Below are 21,568 nucleotides of genomic sequence, written 5' to 3'. Positions count from 1 at the left end.
GTCAGTTGCGTCTTTCTTCTCCGTGATCACAAGTTTGAGTCATTTCAAAAGTCTTCTCTACTGACTGACTGACTCACTCATTAAGACAGTCTTTGTCTCCATCTAATGGAGAAATAATGTAACTTCTTCTGTTGCAAATGGTCAGGGACTATTTTTTTTTTCTCCAGCGGAAGGAATTGGCTTTTAGTGATTCATTTTACTTCATGAAAGTTGCATATATACATATGTTTCGGGATTAATATTTGTATTGCGTGGTAACCGTTTTATAAAAGCAATAAGGTAGGCTACTCTAGGCTAGTGCTGTATCTGAATAAGTCACGGCTGAAGGGCGTTGTTAGGCACGACGCGAATGAAACATTGGCCGAGGTTCTCGGTTAAAGCCAGTGGGTATTAATGTCTGGCTATAATTGTTGTAGAAATTGTGTTGCTAAGACTTCTGTACACCCAAATAGTTGAATTTCCAAAACAGCCCAATACATGAATGAACCTCATCGTCGATTATGGTCTAGCCTGAGTCTAACATCATAACTAACATGGTCAGGCTGGTTGTTTCCATGTTCTAATGCTGCGGCAGCTTCCCGCGAAAGCTCACTAACAGATTTCGCCATATCTCGTCGTCTCGATTACAATATAATCACATTTAAATAATTTTGTTTCACACATTAAACTCATGCGGGACGTCGATGACTTAGCTTTACAGAAGGCGTGTCTCAGCGCCGTTACTAGAATAAGCCACACCCACTCATTAACATATAATTTGCATGCAGGTTGTCTTTGAAAATGAAAACGAAAATGAAAACTGTGAAATAAAAGAGGAATTAAAATGAAAACGAAAATTTACATTTGTATTTGAATTGTGTCACTATTATTGCATGAGCATTACTAAAGAGCATTGTAAAAACTGCATTTGTAGTTTCTTTTTCACGTTTGGCTTTTCATTTTAATATTGGCAGTCTTGCCTCGAGACTGTAGTGAAAATGAAATGTGAAATCACCAATTGCATTTTATTTTTCAATTTGACAGGGATAATGCTGTGAAAATGAAATCATTTAATTTCATTCTCAATTTTGTCACATATTTTGCATACTGTTTTCTGTAATGAAATCGTTAATCTGGTTTTAATTTTCATTTTAATCATTTAATTTATTTATTTAAATTTGGCAGAAAATTCCCTCCATAGAATTCAAGATCCTCTTATTGGTTTTTAAATGTCTTTATGGGACTGCCCCAATATACTCTTCTAATTTATTGAATAAATATTCTCCAGCAAGATCGCTCCGAACATCCAATAGTAACTTGTTGTACCAAAATCATGGCTAAAATTTGGCGGTCTAAAGTCATTTCAGTCCCAATGTGGAACTCTCTTTCTGACAGCCACAAGCACTTTTAAAAAGTACCTTAAAACACATTGGTCATAGGTTCAAGGGCCTTTCCTTGATTTATTTTATTGTTGTATTTTGTTTTATAGTATGTGTGTGTTTGTTGTTCTTTTCTGTGAATGCACACGTATTTCTCTTTTGTAAAGCACTTTGTAAACACTGGTTTTTTGTTTTTTTTTTGTGCTATATAAATAAAGCTTTACTTATACTTACTTAAATGCTGTGCATTTGAAATTTCTATTCATTTTTATTTGTATTAATTTGATTATCTGTGTCATGTCAGTGGCATTTTGTATGTGCTGTGGAAGCTTCTGTCACCAAGACTAATTCCTTGTCTGTGTAAACCTGTGTAATGTGTAAACCTGGCACAACTGTTTATATTATAATAAATTATAATATAAGGAGATTTTGTTGCATCCCGAATTTCACAATGTATGGTTTCAGTCCAGACAGATAAGAATTTGGTTTAATGTCCAAAAGTTTAAATGAGACCCAAACACTAAATCATGAGCCTCATTCATTATCCAAACATATTTAATATAGGCTGTCCTATCATATACGATTCTGACAGTTCACTTGATAAATAAATCCAACTGCTCTCCTGGGATTTTATTGATCACAGTTGCCCCTGAAAATGAATATTCATAAATCAGTTTGATTCGCCCAAAATATATAGGATAAAATTCTCCAGAGAGATTAGCGATAACAGGCTCATTTCTTATCTGTACGTTGTTCATTTGTACATTCTGATTAACGGTAACAGGAAAATCTGTTGAGTCATGTACATGACTTTCACATGACAGGCCTGAAAACAATTTGATTGGATTTGGTTGTAAAGATTTAACAGAATTCAGCAGATATGAATATTACCACACTACATCCCTCACACAACCGCCAGCTTCGCAACAACCCTCAGCTTCCTATTCGCTAAAACACGTGTCCAAAATAAGAAATGCTTACAAACGCAACTCTGTCCACATCGTCTGTTTTTATGTTTACATTAATTTATTATAATATAGACAATGAGATACTGTTGGCAAGGTTTTGTTTTTCCAGCAGCTCCTCGTCTGACTGGATGACACACATTTGATGCTGGTTTGGAGAATTGGTGGTTTGCATGAATGAAGTTTTATTTCAGACAAAGAAACACATGAAAAGTCCCTTTGATCACATGTGCAGATTTCTCAAGAAGGCACTTATCAGAAAAGACTTTGGATTTTTTTATTAGGGTTTGTACTACAACACATGCATTGATGATATAGCCTTATCTTTATGATGATGATGAATCACTCATGTTTTATACTTCTGTCTAAGTTCCTTTGGATAATAAAAGCATCTGGTAAAATATTAAATGATGATAGTATCTCTTCTATTTTTTTTTTTTTTATTATACCAGTGAAATATATAACGATACAAATATACGAATACAAATTGTAAAATAATGTAAAAAAGTAATGTACAAAAACATGTAAACAAGCTAAACATCAACACATAACACTTGCTGGACAGTTAGAATGTGGATATGCGTGATTTAATAACCAGAAAACACTAAATGAGCTTTCGGTTACCAAATGAACATGCATATATATTATTATTTTCTGATGTAATAAAGAAAAAAAAAAAACACTTCAACAAATAATGAAAAACGTATAAGTAGATGTTGAGAAATAAATACATACACGTCAAATGATAACACAAGAATAAAATAAGAATGTATATAGGCTATATTATATTAAACCATACTGATTTTATTGACAATTTATTGACTTGAAAAATGTGCAGTCAGAACAAATTATGAGGTTCCATTTGTGCCAAAATTTTGTCGACATGCTGTCTGTCTATGCTATGTGTCGTCTTCCATGTCTATGTGTCTGTTCACTGTCTATGTCTATGTCTATCTGTCTATGCTATGTGTCGTCTTCCATGTCTATGTGTCTGTTCACTGTCTATGTCTATCTGTCTATGCTATGTGTCGTCTTCCATGTCTATGTGTCTGTTCACTGTTTATGTCTATGTCTGTCTGTCTATGCTATGTGTCGTCTTCCATGTCTATGTGTCTGTTCACTGTTTATGTCTGTCTGTCTATGCTATGTGTCGTCTTCCATGTCTATGTGTCTGTTCACTGTCTATGTCTATGTCTATCTGTCTATGCTATGTGTCGTCTTCCATGTCTATGTGTCTGTTCACTGTCTATGTCTATCTGTCTATGCTATGTGTCGTCTTCCATGTCTATGTGTCTGTTCACTGTTTATGTCTGTCTGTCTATGCTATGTGTCGTCTTCCATGTCTATGTGTCTGTTCACTGTCTATGTCTATCTGTCTATGCTATGTGTTGTCTTCCATGTCTATGTGTCTGTTCACTGTTTAAGTCCATGTCTGTCTGTCTATGCTATGTGTTGTCTTCCATGTCTATGTGTCTGTTCACATGACTCAACTTTTGTCTTTGTCCACTCAACTTACTCCTGTCACCTGTCCTTGTCGTTTGACTGTGTCGTCTTGCGTGTCAATGCTGCATGTGTCATGACTATGTGTTTTTTCATTCTGTCGTTGCTATGCGTCGTTTCCCTCTGTCGTTACTATGTGTCGTCTTCCATGTCTATGCTATGCGTCGTTACTATGCGTTGTTACTATGCGACTGTCTCTCTTTTAAATGCCTATTCCACGAATGGTAGTCTACGATTGGCTGTTTTAAAATATAACTATTATCGAAAACAAAATAACAAAATAACCCAGGCAGTCTCATCTACGAGACGTTTAGGCCTCCTCCAATACTGACAGCTGGGCTAATAGTTTGCAGGTTTGCTTAGTGGTAAACTTTTTTCATTTGACTGGTTCAACTGCCACCTGCCCGAATTTAATTAACATATTATTTCACGTCACGTCATCCACCCGATCCGCGGTTTATCTGCATCTCTAGTGTGTGTGTGTGTGTGTGTGTGTGTGAGTTGGCTCGGCCCTCCCTCATGCAATTTAATTGGTTGACATTGCGTGTATGATTGACAGGAACAGAATGTGAGGCTGATCAGACAGTCAAAACAAATGTGTGTGCGCCTTTAGGCCTATATCATTTTTTTTTCCGTTGGTCTTTGAATTAGTCAATTATTTTAAATAAAATTAAAATCATTCATTATTAGCCTACATAATGATTTAATTCCTATAGGCTATATTTTTAAAAATAGAGTCGGCTCTTCAGATATGCGAGCCAGCTCCCGACGTTCACCTACAAAAGCCGGCTCTTAGATCCGGCTCATTCGCGAACGACCCATCACTAACGCATAGTAACAACGCATAGTAACGACGCATAGCATAGACATGGAAGACGACACATAGTAACGACAGAGGGAAACGACGCATAGCATAGACATGGAAGACGACACATAGTAACGACAGAGGGAAACGACGCATAGCATAGACATGGAAGACGACACATAGTAACGACAGAGGGAAACGACGCATAGCAACGACAGAATGAAAAAACACATAGTCATGACACATGCAGCATTGACACGCAAGACGACACAGTCAAACAACAAGGACAGGTGACAGGAGTAAGTTGAGTGGACAAAGACAAAAGTTGAGTCATGTGAACAGACACATAGACATGGAAGACAACACATAGCATAGACAGACAGACATGGACATAAACAGTGAACAGACACATAGACATGGAAGACGACACATAGCATAGACAGACAGACATGGACATAAACAGTGAACAGACACATAGACATGGAAGACGACACATAGCATAGACAGACAGCATGTCGACAAAATTTTGGCACAAATGGAACCTCATACAAATGGGCCTATATTTGAATTTCTTTTTCAAGAACCAAAAACAAAGGTTGGTTTTACTGTGCTTGCATTTATGTATTATGTATATTTAGCAAAAACTAAAATTAAATGTATAATATAATATTCTGTCCTATAATATAGTATACTTCCCTGCAAAATGCGTCCAAAGTAGCAACAACAGCGTGGTCGTTACGTCATAACATCGCGCCCGGCTCTCTCGAGTTGAAAACATTAGCATTTGTGGTGTTTATGTCGTTTACAGGTTCTATAAAAAGTTTTTCAGGATCGCTGTATCTTTTAATGCGTTTATAGATCTAAGGTATATCAGTTATTTGTTGCTTCCACTTTCAGTTTGTCGGAAGAGACGATCTTCTGCAGCATAGCGCCTTACTTTCACTTTATCAGTATCCGAGGTCTTCATTTTCTCCTGCCGTACAGTTATAATAGATGTGTTTTCCGTTGCTTTGTGGGGGATACATTCATCTGACTTTAGACATAAAACAGATGGAAGAAGCGCCACACGAGAGCTGCTGTTACTCTGACGGAGCGTCGAAACTAAACGACGCTGCGGTCTCAGATTTACTGGAGTTTCTGCGCATCGATGTGGAGCTCGAGCCCGCGTGCGCCGACAGAGAGGACAGCTCGTGCTCTGTAAGATGATGAGTCATAATATTGAGACAGAATTCGTTTACAGACAGTGTGTCACTTATTATTGTACTAACTTCTACAGAAAAATGTCACGCGCAAGCAGCGAAACTGGGAGAGAAGACTGGAGGTGAAAAGGAGAAAAAGAAAAGAGGAGAAACAAAGAAAGAAGCTCAACAGACTAAATAAAGGTAACCTGACCTTAATTAATATAAGTTACATAACAGGGTCAATGTACATTTTCATGTCCTTATCATACACGTCAATTATCATATGCAGTCAAAACAAAATGTATTCAGACACCTTGCTATCATAATGAACTGTAGTGTCTTGTGCCCATCGTAAAAAAAAAAAATAATATATATGGTGTCTGAACAATTTTTGCTTTGACTGCATGTCATTGTATCCCACTAATTCATTACATTTAGCTTTTGAATTTTTTTTTGTTTGTTTGTTTAAAATGCAAAATAACCCTTTTTATTAGTGATAGGCTACACCGAATTTTTACAGAAATATTTTTTTATATCAATTAGTTAAATGTATTTAATTATCACTCAAATACAAGCGAATTTGTGTATATACAATTGCACATAAGGCAGTATATAATTTTTTATTTTATAATTGTGTTAACTTTCTACTCTAATTTTGTTGTTAAAATAGCCTATAAATATTTACAGCCAAAACAAAAATTATTCAGACACCCGATATATTTTTTTAATATTTTTTTACTAGTGGGCGCAGGACACTATGTAACTTATGATAGCAATTAAGGTGTCTGAATAAATTTTGGTTTGACTGTATATATCAATTATTTTATGTCCCTATCATACACGTCAAATATCATAAACTCACAATTTTAAAGTTATTTTAAGTTATTGATGACTAAGGCATTAATAATGTTACAAAATATTTATGTTTTTAAATTAATGCTGTTTTATTCATCAGTTTTATTCATCAGGATAAATATACACCACTGTTTCCACAAAAATATAAAGCAGCACAACTGTTTTCAACATCAGAATATTAGAATGATTTCTGAAGGATCATGTGACACTGAAGACTGGAGTAATTATTTATTAAGAAAATGAAAAGACATGTTTTTTTTATTCACCAATACATTTTTAGGTTTCAAGCTTTTTTAATCCAAACTTTGTATAAAGATGATTCTCAATTATGTTATGAAAGATACAGTATAACAGAATGATTTGATATACCATATTACTTTATGCAAAATGTGTGTAAACAGCCATAAATGCCATTCCTCTTCTACGCAATGCATCTATACACCTGTATCTAATTTGCATATTTATGTGTTTTTGGGACAACATGTAATTAAGAAAGACGTGTAATAATTGGGAATGTTTTCATAAGAATATCTCATAAGAATATTTATGCAGAATTTATTTCCCTATTCACTTGTTGTGTCTCCCAAAATGCCTGATTAACATGATTTAAAATTCTCCCTGTAGTTAATAATTGTATTCCTTAAAACTCATCTTTGATCACCAAAATTACATATTTCAGCGTTTTTTTTATTCATGCCTTAAAATAGCTTGAATGTAACTCTACACCCTTGCCTCATTTAGTATAAGTGGTTCTATAAATATGTAAATGAGCCCCGCCTCCACTCACTCGCTCAGCTCAGAGATCCACTCGTTGACGATCACACGTTGATCTGATTGGTTACAAGGTAGTTTGTGACGTCAGAAACACCAGCGATTTCAAAGCGTGTTTTTGAGACTGTCTTTGGTTCACTGCAGTTTTAAGGAGAAAATACTCAGCAATGGTGTCGACTTAAGAATTTACACATGGTTTGTCTTAAAGCATATTAAAAACACCACTTAGTAGGGGTGGAACGGTACATGTATTCGTTTTGAACCGAAATGGTACGGGCGTCACGGTTCGGTGCATGAATATACACGGAGAATACACGGTATAAAAATAAATAAAACTTGCGTGCAAATTAATTAATGTAATGCGGAACTACTGTTAGATACGCGGGTTCTTTAGGGACACCTAATCTGTAGCTCCGCCTGAGCTCTGAAGCTCCGTGGCTATAATGAACAGGCTGCGATGTCAAGATTGCAATGCTGGAATGTGTGTGTGTGTGTGTGTGTGTGTGTGCGTGTGAGGCGCAGGAGGAAGGGATCGAACAGTGGAAACATAAAAACATACTCCATCATTTTGTTCATACAGGACATCATTCAAACTGCAAAGTGTTTACTTAAATTTGTGTACACTCGCAATAAAACTCAACATTGTGCTTTTGTCAAACTGTAAACAACTGTCACCCAACCAAAATCTCTCTCTCTCTCTCACACACACACACACACACTGTTTAAAAGCAAAAAATATTTATCCAACCCCATTTAAAAACAGTCTGTCGGTGCCATCTTTTAGACATTTATCATTTTACATTGGTTTTCATTTCTTGTCCTCAAACAGAGGACTAATGGTAGTATTATTTTATACAGAAATAAATTATTTATAATTAACATGAGAATTAAGTTAGTGTTAATTAAAATTTTAAGGAAAACAAATATATTGATCTGAAATATAGCAAATTAATTTTAAATTCATTCAGGTACAATTACCAAACATATCTCAAGGTCTTTTTATTAATTTAATTAATAAACTAATTATATAAAACTATTGTCAATGCACTACAAATAAACTGGTTCTATGCCTTTACTTTATTAATAAAACTTATTTAAAAAATACAAGGCTTAAGACATTTATTTTCCTTTGGTGGTACAGCCTGAGACATGCACAATAAAAATGTGCTTCTGCATTTTTGTTTTGCTTTTCCCTCCATTGTACCGAACTTGTACCGAACCGTGACTTCTGTGTACCGTTCCACCCCACCACATAGACATATAAACAACATTAAAAGCTTGATTTTCACCACAGGGGGACTTTAAGTCCTGGTGAAATCAATGTTGTGTTATATTCTGATTTGAAACCCCATTATATTTTCCTAAGATTTTGATTTCTAACAAACAATTTAAAAATGAGTCAGATTTAAATGATAATGACAAAATATTCTCATATTTCCATAAGAGTGCCCATAAAGTGTCCATAAAGAGTCCTGAATGTGCTCTTTACAGGACATCCAGACCTAAAACTGTGACACTCAGAGAAATTCACTAAAATGTAATGATCTCTACCGAGGAAAAATGCCTATGCCTGGGTCTCAAGAGGATATTGCTTTATGATCTGATTGGAACCAAGAGTGTTTTCTAATCGACTGGATGTGTGTGTTGCAGATAAGAATGAGCTGCAGCTGAGTAAACGTGTCATGAAAGCCATTACCAAAGAGAGACTGGAGGAGGCCAGAGCAGCAGGATTGCGTCTGTGTGTCGACCTCAGCATGACAGACCGCCTGACAGACAAAGTCAGATTCACAAACACACAACACCGTTTGACAGGTCGATGCCTGATCGTGATTTCTAGATAACAAGTGTGGGATTTTTATTCAATCATACTTTTATCTCGTAGGAAATCAGTCGACTTGCAGGTCAGATCAGGCGCCTCTACGGATCCAATAAGAAATCCTTACAGCCTTTCCACATTTTCCTGACAGAATTCAAAAAGGACTGTCTGCTTTATAAGGAGTGCGTTCGGATGAATGACGGCTTCCTGAATTATCTGGTTAGAAAGGATTCCTAAACTGATCCTCGCCTAACCTTCAATAGTACAAACAGAAGCACAGAAATGAAATACAGTAATGATGATGTTCTCTGTGTCCCACAGATTGATGTGACGGAGGAGAGCTGGTTTCATCTGTTTCCCTCTGAAGATGTGATATATTTAACCCCAGACGCAAGTGAAGGTTCATATTGCACATATTCTATATTGAGTTAGTTAAGTCATCGTGAAAACAAATGCACCCTGTTTATGTTTTAATGCACTTTCCTGGTTTTATTGTGTGCGATTAATTGGTGCACACTATTTTGATAATCATTTTACCAAAATTTAATCATATTTACACTCCAGAAAAAAATGGGCCACGCCCAAAATGGCGAAACACTAACAAGTGTTTTTTAATTGTATTAACCACAAATTATTGGTCAGGAGGAAACTAGCCAAATTTAAGCAAATGCACTTCTTAAAAAGCCATTGGTGTCTCATCAAAAGTCAAAGACGTTTTTGGCAGAATGTGGAGTGATGAATCACAATGAAACATGAGCGAATCTGTCTTTGAAAACCTGCGGGCAAAACATAATAATAAATGCATCTCTATCACAGTGAAGCGTGGAGGAGGAAGAGTGTTTTTAGCAGCTGGTAATGATGAGCTTTACTGGAAAGTCATTTAATGCTGTGGAGGACAGGAGGATATTGCAGAATGGCTTGATTCCCACAAATGAAAAGAGGAATGATGATCAGATGTTATTTTTCAATGCATCCAAATTGCAAAGACAATCGAGAAGTGGCTTGAGAACAAGTCCATCAGGCTCATGTTTTGGCCTGGTCAGAGTGCAGATTTGAACTCGATATAGTAAATATTTAGTCTTACATTAAACTCAAACAAACTGGAAGACATTTTTTAGCAACTAACATTAACACTGAGTTGAACAACACTGACTCGTCCTGTAAAAAACACTGCATGTTTGGAAAAGCTATTTCGTGCTGTTACTTTATCTACAGTATTTTGCTGAGCAGTGATTTAAAATGGTTAAGACCATTAAAAGACCACTAAATATTTTGCCATTTTTGGCTTGGCTCATTTTGATATTAGTCAAAAAAGTTCAGATAAAACCAGTGTGAATGCTGTAATAAGTCATTTCTTTATTTCAATTTTAATTCTGCATAAAATGATAATGACTGACTGTCCCTGTTAGCTTTGGAATATGTGGAGGAAGATAAAGTTTATATCCTCGGAGGTTTAGTGGATGAAACCATACAGAAGGTGAGATTCATGCTGGAGGATTTATTGATGAGAGATTTCATAGTGAAGGAACGGCTGAACTCAACAAGATCTCACTGCTTTCTTTAAGAAAATAAGCTTCACGAGGGCGAAAGAGTTTGGCATTCGCATGGCGCGGCTGCCGATTGACGAGTACATGGTGAAGAAACCAAACCCCAAAAACTTCCACTCCAAAATCCTAGCCATCAACCAAGGTCATCGCTTTCTCTGACTACATTCCTACACGCTGCTCTCATAATCCTCCTCATCCCGAGTGTGTAATTGACCGTGTGCTGTTGTGTTTCAGTGTTTGAAATCCTACTGACATTTCGGGATACCAAAGATTGGACTAAAGCACTCGTCGCTGGTATCCCTCCTGGGAAAGGTTACATGTTGGCCTCGGCAGCATCTACAGACGTGATCAACTCTCAGGAAGAGCTGTAGACAGAGCAATATACAGTGACAGTGTTACAAAGTCATCTATATTAGATAACTTAATGTCTGACCGAAGTCACTTGAATCAGTAAGATTCAAAATACTTGACTGCATCTTTTGTATCATGTTTTATGTATGTTAAAATGCTCTCAAGGATGGTTCCCTTTCGAAGGGAACCTCAACAATACGTCATCGACGTTATGGGGAATCGCCTCAGCGTGACCAATGACTGAAGTACCTGTGGAATCCCGCCAATCGCATTGGCCCGCGTCAGCCATGACGTGATGCTCTGGCTTGCCCAGGAAGTATAAATAGAGCGCCCAGAGAACATGTCATCCTTTTCGTCTTCAGGGACTGATTTACTGAGTGCTGTAAGTTGGTTATTATGGAGAAGGCTAAGAAAACATATAGGAAGTGCGTTTACCCGTGCGAGAGGTTTCTCGCACCTGGTGATTCACACGACCTTTGTGTTTGGTGTCTGTGAAATAATACTGTTTGGGTGCGAGGCATTCACAGTCAGCCCCTGAGGGTGCTGGCAGTGTTCATTGAGAAATATCTCGGCGCGCGTGCATCCGTGCGCTGTCAGATGTTTCAACCTCGCACCTGTTGACTTTCTTCTCGAGGGATGAAAGCCAAATTTTAAACGGCTCAAATCTCGCGTTTGCCGAGGCAGTGTGTAGATTACGAGAACGTATAGATAAATATTAAAACAGTATTGTCTGGTGATTAGGGCTGCATTTAATTCTATGGAATTAAAATGATGGAATATTATCTGACTTTAGGAATTTAGATATTTTAATTCAGCCTACCATCCAGACCGTGTTTCACTTATCCAGTGTTTTTGATGCATTTAATTCTGAGGAATTAAAATGAGAAAAAAAAAACAACAAAAAAAAACATATGTGGTGTACAGGTAATACACTGTAAAACCCAACAAGTTAACTCAACTCAAACCGATTAAGGAAACTAATTGCGGCAAACCATTTAAGTTTTAAAATAAATACATATGAGTATTGTGAACTTACATATATTGAGTCATATTCACTCATAATTTAGTGTTCGTTTAGTCATTCATTTTGAGTATATGTAACTTGAATATTTTAAGTTCATTCCATTAAACTTTTAAAGTAATTTAAACCATTTAAACTAACTGGTTTGAGTTCATTTAATAAATCTAATCAAGTCATAACAACTATATAGCTACTCAAATGGTTTTAGGAAACCGATTGCGGTAAATGATTTAAGTTGATTAAACTCAAATTAATAAAGTTTTATAAGACAAAGGAAAAACATTGGTATAAAGCAGGGTTCCTCAAACTCGGTCCTCGGTGCACTGTCCTGCACAGTTTAGCTCCAACACTGATCAAACACACCTAGCTGTGAGTTTCTAGAGATCCTGAAGACATTGATTAGCTTGCTCAGGTGTGTTTGATCAGTGTTGGAGCTAAACTCTGCAGGACAGTGGCCCTCCAGGACTGAGTTTGAGGAACCCTGGTATAAAGAAATGGTCAAAGAAAAGGATGCAGTTATTAATAGTATTTATTGAAAAATAATTTATTTTACAAAAGGTTCTCAGTGATGAATGTTGTGAAAGATGGTCAGTCAGTCTCCTCACTGTCCAAAATACAAAACTGCACATGACTTCTGTCTGGCGAACTGTGAATAAACAAACAAACAAAAAAAACATTAATCTTCCACTGACAAAACTGGTTTACTCACAGCATAAATGCTAGAATAGAGGTTATGTGTGACGTCACCGTCGGCTAAGTGGCAAAAAGACTGAGCGGCAGCATTTGTTTTCACTATAAAAACACACAAACACATCTAAAATGGAAAAGAGCTTTGAGATTGACAGTACAACTAGATTTGACAAGATCCAAAATGACTTACATTGCATTTCAAGGTGCACATTTTACATTCTTATCAGTTCTCAGTTCTTGCTTTCCCTGGGAAATTACCTTTTTCTATAGTTTTTGCCATGTGAATGACAGTCACTGGAGGATAGTCAGTCAGTCTTCTTACTGAAATTGATCCAAAAATGCGCAGGACACGTTTGTCTATTTTGAACTGTGAAAAAAAAAAAAAAAAAAAAAAATTAATACATTTTCCACTGACAAAAATGTAATTTACTCACAGCATAATAAATAGAATAGGTCAGTTTGTAGTACCTTTTTCTTTCATTTTTGCCACGTGAATGACAGTCGATGTGGAGGATAGTCAGTCAGTCTCCTCACTAGACCCTAAATTGCACGGAACACGTTTGTCTATGCAAATACGTGAGAAAACACAAAAATATGAATTACTCTTACACTGACAAAACTGTAGTTTACTCATCATTATAAATGAGGAAATATGTCAGCTTGTATTACCTTTTTTTTTTTCGTATGAATGACGGTCGGTGGTTGATAGTCTCCTCACCGATATCCAAAATTGCCCAAGGGACACATTTGTCTATGACAAAATGTGAGAAAAAACACAAAATATTAATTAGTTTTCCACTGTCAAAAAATTGGTTTACGTTACTCACAGCATAATAAATAAAGGAATAAGTCAGCTTGTATTACCTATTTCTGCAGTTGTTGCCATGTGAATGACGGGCGGTGGATGGTAGTCTCAATCACTGATAATGATCCAAAATGGCTCGGGACACTTTTGTCTAAGCAAAAATGTGAGAAAACACACAGAAATTAATTAATCTTCCACTGAAAAAACTTAAGTTTACTCACAGCATTATAAATGAAGAAATAGGTCAGCTTGTATTACCTTTTTTATTTAGTTTTTGCCGTGTAAATGTCGGTCGGTGGACGATAACGTTATAGCTGCTACCCAGCTAACAAAAAGACGTCCCTAGAACGTCCCTGAACGTCCTCTGCGAACGTCCTCTGGACGTCTTCGTGTAGGGTTCTTTAAACGTTAGCAGGACGTCGCGGGGGACGTTCGCAGGACGTCGTGGGGGACTTTCGCAGGACGTTTGCAGGACCGTCGTGCGACGTCCCGAGGGACCTTCGTGGGACGTTTGGAAAACATTCGGGGACTTTTACAGAACGTTCATTAGAAGTCCTTTTAACATCCTTTTATCATTTTATTTTATTTTACTTCTGGCTAACCAAAGAAAACAGACACGTTGTAAGGAACAAAGTATTTATTTGAACAATTGTAAAGGTGTTGTGCTCTTTCCGTGTGTGTGTGTGTGTGTGTGTGTCTTCAAACGCGCTGGCAGCTGTGTGTGTGTCTCGGTCGGTCAGCTGTGGGGTTATCCGTTGGCAATTCTTCCCCTGGCATCTAAAACAACAAAATTAACACATTCAGTAGTGTTATGATTTTATATGTCTATATGAATATGTGAAATATAACGTCGTCTCATTTCAGCAACATTTAGCAGCTAACGTTAGTTTCGTAACGTTAGTGTTAGCATAACTTAACGGTTAGCAGTGGTACACGGCGGACAACTTCAGCAAACGTTTTAAAAAGTCAAATTTTCATAATACGTAATGATGTATAGTGGTTACGATAACTAATGTATACTAATCTAAAAATTAAAAATACCTTTTAGACAGACAACAAGGCCGCGTCTGAGGAGGACCGTTAACTGTCACTACACAGCTGAGCGTTGCCATGGATACATGGATACATGCTGCGTGGCATAATGAATGACGTCACTCGCTTAGGTGCATTTGATCGTAACTTGCTGGTGTGTTATATTCTGCCAAAATTATAGTGTGTAGCTATATGACACTTTTTTTTTTTGTTATTTGAAATGCAATGTGCAATCATTCTTAAGTGCAATAATTAGAATAATATTTTTCCTAAAATAACTTATTTTGAATAAAACCAGTCCTTCGATCGCCCTGACCAACATTTTTACAGGTAGCCTAAATTAGGATACATTTGTCTTACCTGTGTTATTTTCCACTTTCTTTCCAGCATGTGCTTTTCCATTCTTCACATTTTCCTTGGCTGCATTCATCATGTGAAGTCCATGCATTATTTTAGAGCTCCTGAGATTCAACCTTATTTTCTAAATGCGGACTAATAAATTGTAGGCTATTCAATTGACTCAATTCTCATGTTTTTGATGTTTAAATTATATTGGCTGAAAACAGACTCGTGATTTGATTACATCTTTAATTAGTGATAGAAGTTATAAGTAACATGAAAGTTATTATCTTAACATTACAATTAAAACACTAACATTTTTAACATTAACTTATTTTACAATTAATTTAAATAATATTTTTACTATAGTTTATTTTCAGTTAATAAACTATAACGTCAATCTGCAAAACAAAAAACATGTTTTTTAGATAAAATCCATTATCACAGTTAATTTAATGGATAAAAAAAATCCCCTTTTAAATCCAATATGGGTTTTTATTTTAGTTTAATCATTCATTTGTCTGAGTTGCAAGATGTCCGGTCTAATGATACAAATCAAAGGCATGGGCGACTGGATTGTGTTGTCATGGAAATGGCATGTGAGGGAGACGTTCGCAAACTGGCACGGACAAATGTCCTCAGAACGTCCATCAGCGAACGTTACAAAGCGGACCAGATGCGGACGTCCCCCGAAGGTCCGCTCGGGAACGTTACAAAGCGGACCAGATGCGGACGTCCCCCGAAGGTCCGCTCGGGAACGTTACAAAGCGGACCAGATGCGGACGTCCCCCGAAGGTCCGCTCGGGAACGTTACAAAGCGGACGTCCCCCGAGGGTCCGCTCGGGAACGTTACAAAGCGGACCAAATGCGGACGTCCTCCGAACGTCCGCTCGGGAACGTTACAAAGCGGACCTAATGCGGACCTAAGGGGACGTTCGAAACGTCCGGGGGACGTCCCCTGTTTGCTGGGTAGTCTCCTCACAATATCCAAAATTGCGCGGGACACGTTTGTTTACGCTAAAATGAGAAAACACAAAAAATATTAATTTTCCACTTCTGTGGTTTACTCACGACATAATAAATAAAAGAGTATGTCAGCTTGTATTAACGTTACCTATTTCTTTAGTTTTTGCCGTGTGAATGACGGTTAACGTTAGCACTAGTGGAGTCAGTCAGTTTCGTCCTCACTGATAAATATCCAAATTTGCGCGGGACACGCTCTGTAAAAATGTGACAAAACGCACACACATATAAATTACTGTTCCAGTGACAAAACTGTCGTGTACTCACAGTACAACTAACTTACTGCCGCTGATTAAAAAAAATCTCTAAGTTAGTGCTAAATGCAATGTCGCGTTGGCTTGGCGTTTCTGTGACGTGACACAAATGGCATAACTTAGTCTTATTACAGTAGTTAGTAGCCTACGTTACTTTAGCTAGTCGGTCTTCTTAAGATGAAGAGTAACGACAATACAACGTTAAACGTACAAGTGCTCTAAAGAGGACGAAGCATTTTGCCGTGCTTACCTGTTAAACAGAGATAGGGGACTCGAGTCACATGACTTGACTCGAGTCAGACTCGAGTCGCAAATTTAAGGACTTGAGACTTGCTTGACTAAATTAAGAAAATGACTCGACTTGACTTTGACTTGAGATCCAATGACTCGAGACTTGACTTGACTTGAACTGTATGACTCGAGAATGACTTGATATACATTTTTATATAAATCATCGCAACATCAATTGATGAACAAAATGAAAGCAACGGAACCATTGACGCCAGTCATCAGATTCTGCGCGATTGCGTGACGCTGCACAAGCCCAGAAAAAACACACATCGCGGTGAGCGCGCGCTAAATACAAAAACATCTCCCAGCATCGTTTCTTTTTGGATATAAACACTAGAAATTGACCATATTCATACAAGAAGATTTGCTGTACGCATAATAACTGGCAAGGGATATCGGACGACCATCACAACCTCGAACCAGTCGAACTTCATTCACCACGTCTAAAAGTAAGCTATGGCTTGTTTAACCTGTTTGCTATCTTTAAATCTAGAGAGAATATTGGTCAAAACAGCATGCCTCTTTATACACAATTTTGTTTTCAAATGTAGCTTAATGTTGTCAATATTCAAATGATAATTAATGATGGCATATGTTTTGAATAACATTTGCCACATTTCTTTCAAATCATGCTTTAAAGCCAAATATGTCGTTCTTTCCGATGACAAAAAACAACATAGAAAACTGTTAATGTTTTGTCGTGTTTTATGTTTCTCTTAAGGCAGGGTTAGATGTTATCAGGGGGTTGGGGGCAAAATGCCAGCAGAATTAATACAATGCACCCAAAATTCAAAATGTGGTGGAAAAATTGCCCTAGTATGAGTTATTTTTATAATTATAACATATGATATTAAAAAATATTTCCATAATATTGGCGCGATTGCAAATGTGATAATGATTTTATAAAACAGTTCAGCAAACAAATAGTGAATATTGTGATGTGACATTTTAGACATAATATTCCAAATATTCTCTGTTTTTGCTCTATTTCTCCAATTACAATAGTTCCAAACAAGCCACAGAAAGAGTTATGCGTATTTGTGATTCAGTGACCTAGTTGCTTAGTTCCAGAACGAATCTGCCTTTTTGAACAAATCAGTTGAATGAATGCTTCTATGACTCGTACATTAAGACGGTGATTTGGCGCCACCTATTGGCGGTTTTAACTTCATAATTAAAAATATATAACTTGTATAAAGGGGATGCCAGTTTGAAGAATGCCATTGGTGGCATAGGAACCATTATACTTGAATTGTGAATTGTTTAATACCTTTTAATGGTCTTCTGCAATGTTTGAGGCATATTTATTTTTTCATGCTTTAATGTTGGCCTAATTTCAGTTACATTTACATTTTAGGCTATGTAGTTTGAAATTTTTATTTTTTATTTTTTAGATTTTTATTGTAGTAACCACTCAGCTGTATGTGGAAATGCATATTTAAAAAAAATGTTGCAAATAAAACCATAGTCCACAACTTCTGTAGTTTTAACTTATTTTAATATATAAATTCAGTGAAATCATCAAACGTTTGTATGACTTGCCAGTGACTTGTGACCCAAGCTACGACTTGACTTGACTTGCTTGACATAAAGCAGTGACTTGACTTGACTTGACTTGCTTTTCACAAAATTGACTTGGACTTGCTTGAGACTCGAAGGTTAAGACTTGAGACTTACTTGTGACTTGCACATGTGTGACTTACTCCCATTTCTGCTGTTAAATCTCTCCATGGCCGCCATTCCGTTCCGACTCCGAGTTACTTCGTGTGTGAGCTGAGCTGTGGGGGATGGGCAGATTGAAATAAATACGCGGGGTTTTCCGGTGCGTGAGGGAGAACGCCGTAGAGACCTAAATGTAGGCTTCAAATGAAGCAGAAAATGTTAAATGTATTTATTTAAGTGTTTATTTCATCTCCTTATACAAAAGTAATTTCTTGAAAAATAAAATTTAAAAGCTAAAATAACAAATAGGTTATTCATAACTTATTCGGTTTAAGTTCTGCTTAATACATTGCAGTTTTTGAGTTAATATCACATATTTTATTAAGTTAAACTAACTTTAAAAAAAAAATAAGTTAAATGTACTCATTTAGTTTAGTAACTTTCAGTCTTAGGTTTTACAGTGTAGGCTTCAAATGGCCTTCCTGAATATGAGCTCCCACATACTGTGGTTATCAGGTCATAGCCCTCACTAGGCCTTCCTGAATATGAGCTCCCACATACTGTGGTTGGATATGAGCTCCCACATACTGTGGTTGGATATGAGCTCCCACATACTGTGGTTATCAGGTCATAGGCCTCACTAGGCCTTCCTGAGTATGAGCTCTCACATACTGTGGTTGGATATGAGCTCCCACATACTGTGGTTATCAGGTCATAGGCCTCACTAGGCCTTCCTGAGTATGAGCTCTCACATACTGTGGTTGAGTGTGAGCTCCTACATACTGTGGTTGAATATGAGCTCCCACATACTGTGGTTATCAGGTCATAGGCCTCACTAGGCCTTCCTATGAGCTCCCACATACTGATGCCCACATTACAGTGGTTACCAGGCTTCAGGCCTCCTCTGCCTTCTTTGTTATGAGCTTTCACATGTCAGGTTGCAGGCCTCATCAGGCCTTCTTGAATGTGAGCTCCCACATATTGTGACTATCAGGTTACAGGCCTCATCTGGCCTTCCTGATCATGAGCACATGCTGTGGTTGCAAGGTTACAGGCCTCACCAGGCATTCCTGGTTATGATATTAATTTAGACATTGCAAGTCCTCATAGCTTATAATAAGCTAGCTTTTAACAGTATATGTAGTAGGCTTCCTCTCCATATGAGGGTCGCATTGTTGAGGCCTCCATATACTTATTGAGCCTAGGCGGGCTAGTTATTGTTAGTATGTGTGTTAGGCTTCCTCTCCCTATGAGAGTCGTACTGCTGAGGCCTCCATATACATATTGCATGTTTCAGGCTTCCTCTACTTTTAGAGTCATCCTGCTGAGGCCTTCATGCAAATAGCAAGCTAGTTTTTTGTCAGTATATGTAGTAGGCTTCCTCTCCATATTAGGGTCGTATTGCTGAGGCCTCCATATACTTATTGTATTTCTGATATATGTGCTAGGCTTCCTCTCTATATGAGAGTCGTACTGCTGAGGCCTCCATATACATATTGCATGTTTCAGGCTTCCTCTGCTTTCAGAGTCATCCTGCAGAAGCCTTCATGCGAATAGCAAGCTAGTCTTTTGTCAGTATATGTAGTTGGCTTCCTCTCCATATGAGAGTCGTATTGCTGAGGCCTCCATATACTTATTGAGCCTAGGCGGGCTAGTTATTGCTGATATATGTGCTAGGCTTCCTCTCTATATGAGAGTCGTACTGCTGAGGCCTCCATATACATATTGCATGTTTCAGGCTTCCTCTACTTTCAGAGTCATCCTGCAGAGGCCTTCATGCAAATAGCTAGCTAGTTTTGTGTTAGTATATGTAGTAGGCTTCCTCTCCATATGAGAGTCGTATTGTTGAGGCCTCCATATACTTATTGTATTGCTGATATATGTGCTAGGCTTCCTCTCCATATGAGAGTCATCCTGCAGAGGCCTTCATGCAAATAGCTAGCTAGCTTTTGTCAGTATATGTTGTAGGCTTCCTCTCTATATGAGAGTCGTACTGCTGAGGCCTCCATATACATATTGCATGTTTCAGGCTTCCTCTGCTTTCAGAGTCATCCTGCAGAGGCCTTCATGCAAATAGCAAGCTAGTTTTGTGTTAGTATATGTAGTAGGCTTCCTCTCCATATGAGGGTCGTATTGCTGAGGCTTCCATATACTTATTGGTATCCAGACCTTGAGCTAAAACTCGGTGTTGGCCCTAGTGCTACAGTTAGCCTGACGTGTAAGCTGTAGGGGCTGTTACCTGGAGTTATTATAGTGGTCAGGCATCCCCTTAGCATGGCGACGTGGGTACAGCGTTCCCCATAACGTCGATGACGTATTGTCGAGGTTCCCTTCGAAAGGGAACGTCTCAGGTTACAAATGTAACCTTTGTTCCCTGAGAACAGGGAACGAGACAATACGTCTCCCTGCCATGCTTTCGGTTCTGCTTGCTCAGTCCCTTCAGACGAAGAGGATGACATGTTCTCTGGGCGCTCTATTTATACTTCCTGGGCACGCCAGAGCATCACGTCATGGCTGACGCGGGCCAATGCGATTGGCGGGATTCCACAGGTACTTCAGTCATTGGTCACGCTGAGGCGATTCCCCATAACGTCGATGACGTATTGTCTCGTTCCCTGTTCTCAGGGAACAAAGGTTACATTTGTAACCTGAGACGTTTCTGCACGGTCAAAAACTGAACTGATGGATATTTTGTCTGCATTAAAGCCACTAGATCATATCACTGATATATGCAGTTTAATGTCTCTCCCTTCTTTTTTACTGTATTCATGTTTTCAATGTGACATGGAACACATTACAGTTGATAACAGTAGCATCTGCTTGTTCATCTTTGTCAGAGCTTCAGCATCAAACTTACAGGCAGTTCAATTATATTATTTATGTTAATATTATACATTAGGGCCTGGTTTCACAGACAGGGCTTAGATTAAGCCAGGATTAAGCCTTAGTTCAAAGTAGCTTTTATGAACATGCCTTAGAAAAAAACATTACTGGTTTGCATCTTGAGACAAATCAATGGCACTGACATTTTAAGATACATCAGTGCAAGTTGCTTTCAGGTAAAACAGCTCAAACATGCATTTTAGTCTGGGACTAGACTTAAGCCTTGTCTGTGAAACTGGGTGTATAATGTTACAGTCCTGTATCTTTTTAATAATCCCTCTTGACTAAAAACACGTTTATTAAACCTAGCGGCTGACATTTGTAACTGCACAATGAATCTTCTTCCCGGAACCATCATTAAGGTCTGTTGTAGATTGTACTTATTTAACTTAAACGCCCAAAATGTCATATTTATTCAA

At 37.6% G+C, this 21,568-nt stretch overlaps 1 protein-coding gene and 1 long non-coding RNA gene across 4 annotated transcripts; one reads left to right on the top strand and one right to left on the bottom strand.

Moving 5' to 3' along the window:
* The first annotated feature begins 5,352 nt into the window (after positions 1-5,352).
* trmt10b (tRNA methyltransferase 10B) lies at positions 5,353-20,992 on the top strand. Of its 2 annotated transcripts, XR_014605214.1 has the most exons (9): positions 5,363-5,825; positions 5,905-6,010; positions 9,086-9,213; positions 9,318-9,470; positions 9,573-9,651; positions 10,661-10,728; positions 10,817-10,940; positions 11,033-11,531; positions 15,085-20,992. XR_014605214.1 is itself a non-coding variant. In XM_084107485.1 (8 exons), exons 1-8 carry the CDS (start codon positions 5,622-5,624, stop codon positions 11,167-11,169), a joined length of 999 nt encoding a protein of 332 aa, XP_083963611.1. In that variant the 5' UTR covers positions 5,353-5,621; the 3' UTR covers positions 11,170-13,188. The 2 variants fall into 2 exon arrangements, 1 of the variants encoding a protein (XP_083963611.1); XM_084107485.1 differs by lacking the exon at positions 15,085-20,992 and having other exon boundaries at positions 5,353-5,825; positions 11,033-13,188.
* LOC311078590 lies at positions 12,682-16,291 on the bottom strand. 2 transcript variants are annotated; one of them, XR_014605216.1, is made up of 6 exons: positions 16,151-16,291; positions 13,924-16,053; positions 13,725-13,816; positions 13,530-13,611; positions 13,329-13,424; positions 12,682-13,227 (listed from the first exon to the last, which is right to left on the bottom strand). It is a non-coding gene; the product is annotated as an uncharacterized lncRNA (long non-coding RNA). The 2 variants fall into 2 exon arrangements; XR_014605215.1 differs by having other exon boundaries at positions 13,725-16,053.
* Positions 20,993-21,568: the final 576 nt, after the last annotated feature.

This window comes from Abramis brama (assembly GCF_963993115.1).
Source record: "Abramis brama genome assembly, chromosome: 3".
Classification (NCBI taxonomy): Eukaryota; Metazoa; Chordata; class Actinopteri; order Cypriniformes; family Leuciscidae; genus Abramis; species Abramis brama.
Note: the sequence above shows the minus strand (reverse complement) of the source record. Positions and strands in the feature narration are given on the sequence as shown.